This window comes from Sabethes cyaneus, chromosome 2, assembly GCF_943734655.1.
Source record: "Sabethes cyaneus chromosome 2, idSabCyanKW18_F2, whole genome shotgun sequence".
Taxonomy (NCBI): domain Eukaryota; kingdom Metazoa; phylum Arthropoda; class Insecta; order Diptera; family Culicidae; genus Sabethes; species Sabethes cyaneus.
In genome coordinates, this window is record NC_071354.1 from 243,525,972 (window position 1) to 243,535,003 (window position 9,032).

Here is a 9,032-nt window from a genome sequence, read left to right on the forward strand (position 1 = left end):
AGGGATGCTAACTGCATCGAATGCCGCTCCAAGATCTCACAAGAAACAAATCTGTCAACGATCAGTTAATCAGATGCTAACTGTCAAAAGTTTACTCAACTTGGTTGGACACCCAAGGCTGCCGATCAACAACATCCTGTAATTTTAACGGGAAAATTTTTTTCTCATCTTTCGGAGATCTGCAAGATTTTGGCGAAAATCCGCCCATTCGAAGTGCAAGTATTTGAACTGACACGGGACAAATTGTTTTTTGTCTTCTAATTTCAGTTAGCAATGTTTCACGCCAGAGTGCATCAACAGGATAAAAATGTTGCGAACCGACACCAAACGGGCTCGGTGTAAGGCGCTACCAAGCATTATTGGTTGGGATGCAGGAGAAGTGCCATCAACTCGAGGTAAGAAGTTTAAGGTTCAAATAATCATCATTAACTTTTTGGATTTGAAAGATTGCGTAAATGCTCAAAATAAGATTTTTGCTAAAGCGGAAATGTGAATCACCATTTTTAAAGGGCATTTAAGAGGGCCATCAATTTATCTCAAAAAAGTTAGTAAGAAAATCATTATGCAACAACTGGACTAGTCATAACATAGCCTCAATGATTTTTTTTTTGTTTTATTGGCATACGTTTGGAGAAGACTTTTACAACTTTTGGGCTTTATAAACGAACAACAGAGATCAAATAACAAAGAAAAAAGAAGCAGAAGAAGAGAAAGAAGGCCACATTTTATTGTGTCGACCAGCTTCTTCTTTTTGATCTGGCTATTTCGTTTACGCAGCTCAAAAGCTGGGAGTTTTCTCCTAACGTATACCAACAAAACAAAAAAATAATTGTTTCAATACGTTGTTTAGTTTCCGAGAAAAAGATATACTGGAACCTTAAAATAACAGAACATAAATAACATAATTTTGCGCTGAGTTTGTTCCGCGAGGCACTGACTGCAATATGAAGGATTATCATAGGATTTTTCATCCACTTTACGCGGTTGATTCGCTACAAAACTAGTATCAAAATAAGCAAAAAAGCTCATAGAAAATCTTCGACGGAGATTTCCTCTTAAGTGGTACAACTGTACCCACGTACTCGTAGTCCTACACCAAGTCTTCGTTCCTGTCCTTAGGAATAGAGCTTTTTATTTTTTTCTCTTTCCAACGACATACTGACGGTTATATTCCATTCAGTTGTTAAAAATGTTATTGGTGTTTAAGTTTTTTTAATCTAACGTTACAGTTTTGTGTTCGGTTTCACAAAGGAAAGTGCCACCCAGTATAGTAAACAATCACGTAGTTCTACGTCAAAGTAAGTTGAAATGAATATCATGGAGATTCTTTACTAAATGTTGGTTTTTGGAATCGTGTAGTTTTATGTACATAACCATTAACCAATAATAAATTCCATGTCATAATCTAGCTGGACGTTAATTTACATCAATCATTTTTTCTATTTTGTTAACCAGTCAAGTTAAAACTCACAGTCAGTGCTGAGGAAGTTCGATAAGAGATGACTTAAATTTCACGTTTGCCTTGTAATGATTAGCGTAGAGACTCACAGCTGCAGTTTTAGGTTTCAAGCATCAGATCACAACTTGCTCTCACCATTGCCACAAACCCATTTCCGGTTACATATACTTATCGGTTATACATTTACCGTATCTAGCCCACTGAGAATGCGACATCGTCGCCTTCTTAATTCAGGATCGTAATCGCACGCTAGTAAATATTCACACTGTGTTCAGCTGCTCATAGAAATCATAGCACAAAAGTTCAGTTCACAAATCAGTCCAAAAAAAACTGCAGCACCGTATTTATCCGTACACTGTAGAAATGCAAAAAAAGGAAACAGCCAACCAAAATATGACATCGACGGGTAAAAATGTGCATTTCTGTGCAAGATTTGCATGGGACAAAAAATAATAAATAACGCGTCGTCGGCCGTTCTGTTCCCTGGCCTGGCCTGGCCTGGGCGAAGTTTGGTTGCAAAACGCTATACGCACTGCACAAAGGCAGTCCAGCAACCAGCTTGCAAAGCAAGACAATTTTTTTAAGTCACTTATTTCGTCGATGTCGTAGTCGTCGTCGACGTCGTCGGGCGCGTGCGGGTGAAAGAAAGATACTGTCACGGTAAAAGTCCATCAGGTCGGTTTTGTACTTACTTGGAGATCTGATCATGTTATTTTTAGATGACTCGATCTTCAGTGAGATCTTATTTTCCGCCTTGATACTCATGATTGTTCCGTTGTTTTGCTGCGGCTACGGTACACTTTTAGTGGCTTTTGTTTGGTGCGTTATATCTCCCGTAGCATTAATTATAATTGCAAACGTATCAACTTTTTGGTCAGCTTGCGTTTTTTTTCACTTTTCACTTTATCGGTGTTGTTTTGCTTTTCACACAATGCACTGATATTGGTAGGGGTCATTAAATTCGCTATACAAAAGGGGGTTTCTCTTGTTAACGCTGGCTTGGTATGTTGCGGCGTTAAATAAACTTTAAGCACTTAAGTACCATTAAAGAGGCGAGGATTATTCAGTTCACTTTGGCTCACTCTTCCGACATGTGTGTTCACATTTGAAGGTTATACGAGACCGGCTTGGACGGATTTCGGCGGTTAACCGCAAATGATATTTCTATCGTACGCGATCGCGATCCACCGGAGACTGAGAAGATGGAGATAATCCTTAACTGAAAAGCACACCTCGAATTCTCCGACGCAGTCGGCTTTCGCTCTCGACTGAGTTGAATATTCTACAGTGCTCACGTTAAACGCAAAAGTAATTACACATTTGCACGCCTAACCTGGAGATTCCGATAGAACGGCCGTCTGTCTTCTGTTGTGTGCATATGTATGCGATATGATACTACAGAACCGCGGTCGAACCACACCACTAACGAGCGATCTTTGCGTAGCGAGAAGTCACTTGAGACTGAACTACGCGCGTACTTTTAGCGTGTACTTTGGCAACTGACTGACTGACTGAGCTGAGCCGCAACCGCTCTGCACATCAGCACACGCACACAGGCCACTTACGGGCAGCGCACAACCATGCTATGATGGGCTCTGGCTCTGGCTCTGGTTAAGGCAAAAGTTACCGCGATTCCCACCACATGTCTGCGGTCAAAGCAATTTTAACGGAACGGGCACCAACACCAGTTAGTGGAAAATCCAAATTTTGATTGAATTCGAGTACTTTGCATTTGGTTGGGCAGCTTAATTGAGGTACGGCTGCTAGAAAGAACAACAGAGCAGCATGAACCTTAGACCGTGTCATCGCTAGTTCATAGTAGGCTGAATTATAACAGCATCATAATTTCGAGTGCTTTGACGAAAGCTCTTTGTGTATAGATTACTGTGAAATGTCACGTCTGACGCGCAAAATAAGTTTACTTTACGAATGGAAATTGTTTACTATCAGAAAACATGTTCTAGCTTACGACCTTTAGGATAGTTTTTGCACAATGCGGAGCGGACACTCGAAGCGAAGCTGACTCACTTCGCGCTAGCTCTCAGGTGACTAATCAGGCTTGGAAACCGTTGCGATTGTGATGATGCTGTGCGCGCGGTAGTTCTATCTGCTATGCGCTTCCGTTGAACATATGTACGAAATACGATTGTTTAATCTACCTTGATGATTGGTTGCTCTATGATTGATGTAATCTGGGATTTTTGACGTAGGATTACGTCGTTCAGGAAGGTAGCCGGCCAACAAACAGTTTTGTTGTATAATAGCTTATCAAGCGTTTACTGGAAATTGGCTGTATAAACTGCTCTTCAAATAAAATGTTTACTGTGTGATACAGGAAGTCATTCCAAAATATCTCTCGAAAAATGGCTAGGTTTTGAACGCTAATTTGCTCAAATCGTTCGGAAAACTTTCTACACGTCGACCCAAATGATCCAAAGAACGCTGCTGGTTCTTAAGTGTGCACTATTGAAAAATTGAAAATAATGAAGCACTGTCCAACTAGAAATCCTCGCTTCGTGATTGGTTGGATAAGACGGCATCAAAGCTTCTACGTATTTTTAGAAAAAAGTGACAGAAGCTTCCCCTCTCAAAAGGTCGAAGATTCTTTACGATTAAAGCTAGACCAGTTTGGAAAGTGCGCCAGAAAAAGCGACAAAGGCCTCCTCTCCTTATCCCATAAAGTTTTTTTTAAACTGCGATAAACCTGGACCAATTTGATGTCTGTGCTAGGAAAATGCACCAGAAAAAGTGACAAAGTTCCTTGTCCCAAAGCCAACAGATCGCAAATTCCTTACGACGTGACGATTAAACCTACACACATTTGACATCTGCGTTGGAAAAGTACGCTAAAGCTATAGCAAAAAAGAAAGAAAAAAACGTGACAGAACGGGAGGCAAATCGGGAACAGAAAAGAAGTAATCGAGAAAGAAAAAGATAGTAAACGAGGCAAAGAAAACAAGGGGACAAGAAAGATGAACAGAAGAAATAGGTAGGAAAATGAGAGAAAATAAGGAAAACCCTCAAAGAAAACCAAGAAAATGAGAAAAAATGGAGACAAAACGACAAAAAAGGAGAAAAACGGGATAGAAAAGGAAGAGAGAGAGAACCGATAGATAAAACAAGGAAAACGGCAAAAAAGGTTAGGAAATACAAAAAGAAAGATGGAACAAAAAACAAGAAAATGAGGCATGACATAAAAAGAAGAAGAAAAACAGGAAAAACGAAATATAAACATAAAACGGAAGAAATAGTGACAAAAAACTGGCGACGAAACAGAAAAAGCGGAGAGGAAAGGGAAAAAAGTGAGCCAAAAATCGAGTAAACGTGACAGAACAGACGGATTAACGGGGCATCAAAAACAGAAATAAAAAAGGAACAGAAGAAAACAAGATAGAAAAGGAGAAAATACGTTAGCAGGAAGAAACGAAACAGAAAAAGAGGAAAAACGAGGCAGAAAAAAAAATGAAAACGGAAGACAGAAAAGGATAAAACGGAATATGACAGTAAAGAAAAAATCAGGACATAATAAGAGGAAGAACGGAACAGACGAAAACGAAAAACGGCATAGAAAACGAGTTTAACAGCGAAAAACGATCAAAATCGGTAAAGAAAAAAAGTTGAAACGGGGTAAAATATATCGAAAAAGAGCAAGAACGGGCTGAAAACAAATGAAAAACAGGATAGGAACAAAAGAAAAGGAACAGAGAAAGAGGAAACAGCGGGCAGAAGAAAGAAAAACGAGCCAGAATAAGAGAGGTAACGATAAAGGGAATACGGAACAAAACACGGAACAATCCGGAAATTAAATAAAAAGAAAACTTATCCAATTTAATTCTACTATGTATAGTAGAATTAAATTGGACAAGTTTTATTTTTATTTAACTTTCAAGTTTCGTATTCTACTAAGCCGCTCCAAAAACTTCAGTCAAAAAAACAAGCAAAACAAAAAAAAAACAAAATAAGAATAACGAGTGAGAAAAAACGAGAAAGTAAACGATGAAAACGGGATAAAGTCAAACAAGAAATAGAATGAGAAATATGGGACAAAAAACGGGAAAATGGGACAGTAAAAGAGGACGGGAAAAATAGGAAAAACGAACAATAAAAAAACATAAAACGGTAGTAAAAATGACGAAAAACTGAGGATGAAACAGGACTCGGAGATGAACCGGAGAGGAAAGAGAAAAAGGAAGCCAAAAATAGAATAAACGTGGCAGAACAGACAGTAAACGAGGCCTCAAAGAGATGAAAAACGGAACAGACGAAGATAAAAGGCAATAAGGAAAGGAGATAAAAAAGGGTAAGAAAAAAACGGAGAACAAAAAAACGAAGAACAGAAAAAACGGAATAGAAAGCAACAAAATAATAAGCGACAAAGATGAGGAAAGCAGGATTAAAAATAAGAAAAAATGGAAAGAAAGAAAAATGGAACAATGAAGCAAGGAAAACGGGACAGAATAACAGGAAAACGAGAAAAAAAAATTAAAAACAGAAGGAAAGAGAAACTAACTAAACTAAGAAAACGGTACAGAAAAGAAAAAAGGCACAAAATGTGAAAAAACTCTAGTTTAGCCCAGTTGTAGAAAAAAAAGAACAGCGAAGAGCTTGAATCAAATCGTGACAAAAATTAACCGTTTTTTTTAATTTTTTTTTCACTATCGCTATTGATTGTTCAATACAAAATTGAAATATCGAGTAAGCAACGAGTAAAACGAAATAAATTACAAATTTACCAAAAAGGTATTATTTTTTTCCTAATTCATATCGAAACTTCGCCCAGAACTCACCAAACCAAGTCAAGAATTAACCGTGAGACTTACAGAATAGTTTCGGAATCCCCTGTATTTGTAAAAATAGTGTTTTCCTTCAAAGCATGCTCTACTTTACTACCCACTCGTTCCTCGCTGCTAGTACTATCCCATATCAAAGCTGTCCCTAACGAGAACTCATTGCGTTCCTCTGACCAGTGCACTTAAACTATAAGAGTTACTTTTCACTGTCAAGAGCTTTCGTCGGGGTAATATAGAATTCAGTATGAAAGAAGGGTAATGAAAACCTGAGAATAACCTCATGCTAAAGTCACTGGACAATGAATGGCATGATTCCACTAAGATTCGACCCCACGAGCACTCGCTTGTTAAAGCAGACTCGGTAACCTTGCTGCTATTATTTTTGTTATTATAAGAGTACCATTGTTGGATCAATCCAGTCAAAAGCCCTGCTAAATTCCATGTACCATGTTCCATGCATCAAAGGTTGTTAATATAGTAAATAAATAGCAAAACTCTTCCGAGCTAGTTATTGAACGGGTTAAAAGGTTTATCAAATTAGCTCTTTTTCATAATAACATTCATAAGTTGTTTGAATTTAAAAAATTAAATTATCGAAATAGATTTGAAACTACTTCCACAGCACCGTGTTATCTGTGTGTTCTACTCTGAAACGGAACCCTTGTCGGTTTCGTTATCAATGAGAAAGAGGTTACAAGTGATCGATGACTGATGCAAAAAATTTAATCTATAAACGGTGAATTTAGTTCACGTTAAGTTATCGCTTACGATGGTTACTGCAAAAATATTTGGTATTCTTTATGTTAGTCCAAAAATGATTTTTTATTTATTTCGTTTACGTCCATATTAAATTCGAACTAATCCTTGTGTACCAGAATAACGGTTGCCACCACATAAAAGTGCGGAGTTTCATGGTAATACCGAATGTAGTTGTCCATTTTTGGATCCAGGATGTACTTCATTTTGTAGTAAATACCCTGCTGTTGTTTCTCCACAATTGTAGCCAAACTGATAATTCGGTGCCTGAAAAACGTACAAACAATAATTAAGAAAAGATCTCCCTTAAATCATTGCCAAAACTAACCGCTTATAATTCATGTGCTTAACACGGTCCTTAATCTGCCGGGAAATATTCTGGCACATCTTGAGATTCTTGGACGGATCGTAGATATACCGTTGCTCCTCTTCGTCCACCTCGAACTGCCGCTCGATGATTCGCTGCATCATGCGTCGGATCTTATCCGTGTTGAACAGCGGCTTCTGGTACGGTTCGTCCTTCTCTTCCTTGTTGATGTGCTGATTCAATTCCTCGGTTATCTCCTTGAATCGGCTTTTTCGTATATTTCCGAGCGCGGCCGTAAGGGTTTCGCTGAACAGACCACCACTGGCGCTGGATTTACTTGGGGAACGCGTGAGTTTAGCAGCATTAGCAGTGCTTTACAATTATGTAACAGAAATTGGAGCATCAGATTTAAAAATTTCAAACACGTTTAAATCTTACTTGCAATTGCCACTTTTCTGGTGTGTTCCCCAGGCCTGCATTGCTACGTTGGCCATCATTTTTCCCACGATTGCAAGCGCAGAAAAAATGCAATTTCACTCCGTTGCGGGAAAACGGTTAAATTTTTTGGTTTCCAAATTAGACACCGTCCCCGCTATGCTATGTTGTCCGTTCTCGTAGAAGTCAACAATCGAACTGCCTTTTGTGGGGAACTAGGATTGTAGTTCGAACCCGATTTGGATAACACTGTGCACATAGAAATAGTAGGTCGTGCAACTAAACTTCACTTCTAAAACTGACAACTTTCCCGTTAAGTAGTACCATTCCAGAGAGCTTCGAAAGCAACATTGTCCGTCCATCAGCGAGCGACACGGCCAGCCAGCCAGCCCGACGACGGAGGAACTGCCGTAACGTTCAATATGGGGGAGTGAGGTAATTGCAATTGATAGTTTCTACTACAACCTGGATATTATAAAAAAAGCGCGCAAAAAGTCTAGAAGGGTAAGGGTAAAACAGGGTAATGTGAGGTCAAACTGTGTTGAACAAAAAGGTTATTGCGAATATAATATCCACGCGAATTTGACAATAGACCGTATAAATAAAACAGTTTCCTTTACTTTTCCCGTGTAAATCTTATGGGAGCATTTGCTCTAACTCTTTTATACATACGGCCACAAAAAAGTTAATGTTTTTATAAATGTCCCTGAAAATCACCGTTAGGTGACTTTAGGCTTTGAAAGTTTTAGAAGAGTAAAATTATGATAACTTAGAAGCTTTATACTTTGCCCCGCTTTACCCTTCTAAGTGCATTTCAGCATAGACAACGGAAGCGATACCACAAGAGCGAAGGCTGGCGCTTTTCGCGCTTCCTCCATATCAAAGAGGGTTCAGACTACTTCAGCTGCTACAGGTTGTTGAATGGTGTAAACTAATTTTTAGGCCTGTTTAATAGAATTTTTTCTAAAAATTGAAGCCTTCTTTTAAAAACCCATTTTGAAAGGGCCACATTATTAAAAACAATATGAAGTCAAATTCAAATCTGGGCTTTCAATTTCAATGTAATTATTTAAATTTTATTCACAAACTGTTACCAGTTTAACAAATTTCACGGCTTTACAACAATTTACAGAAGGGACTTTACTGATCGAACCAGCCTGATGGTTAGTTGAATTTCTGAGTTTTAAATTGTGATCAGAGTAACCTGGCGCATGCGATAAAAACCTCGTGTTTGAAAAACTGGTGCTGATCAATTGCATTCGATAAAGTCTGATTGATGTGATAC

The 9,032-nt window shown here is 38.5% G+C and overlaps 1 protein-coding gene across 1 annotated transcript; it reads right to left on the bottom strand.

Annotated features, from left to right (window-relative positions):
* Positions 1–7,106: 7,106 nt before the first annotated feature.
* LOC128736837 (uncharacterized) lies at positions 7,107–7,809 on the bottom strand. Its single transcript, XM_053831332.1, has 3 exons — positions 7,751–7,809; positions 7,334–7,684; positions 7,107–7,272 (listed from the first exon to the last, which is right to left on the bottom strand). The coding sequence occupies exons 1-3, from the start codon at positions 7,807–7,809 to the stop codon at positions 7,107–7,109; spliced, it is 576 nt and encodes a 191-aa protein (XP_053687307.1).
* Positions 7,810–9,032: the final 1,223 nt, after the last annotated feature.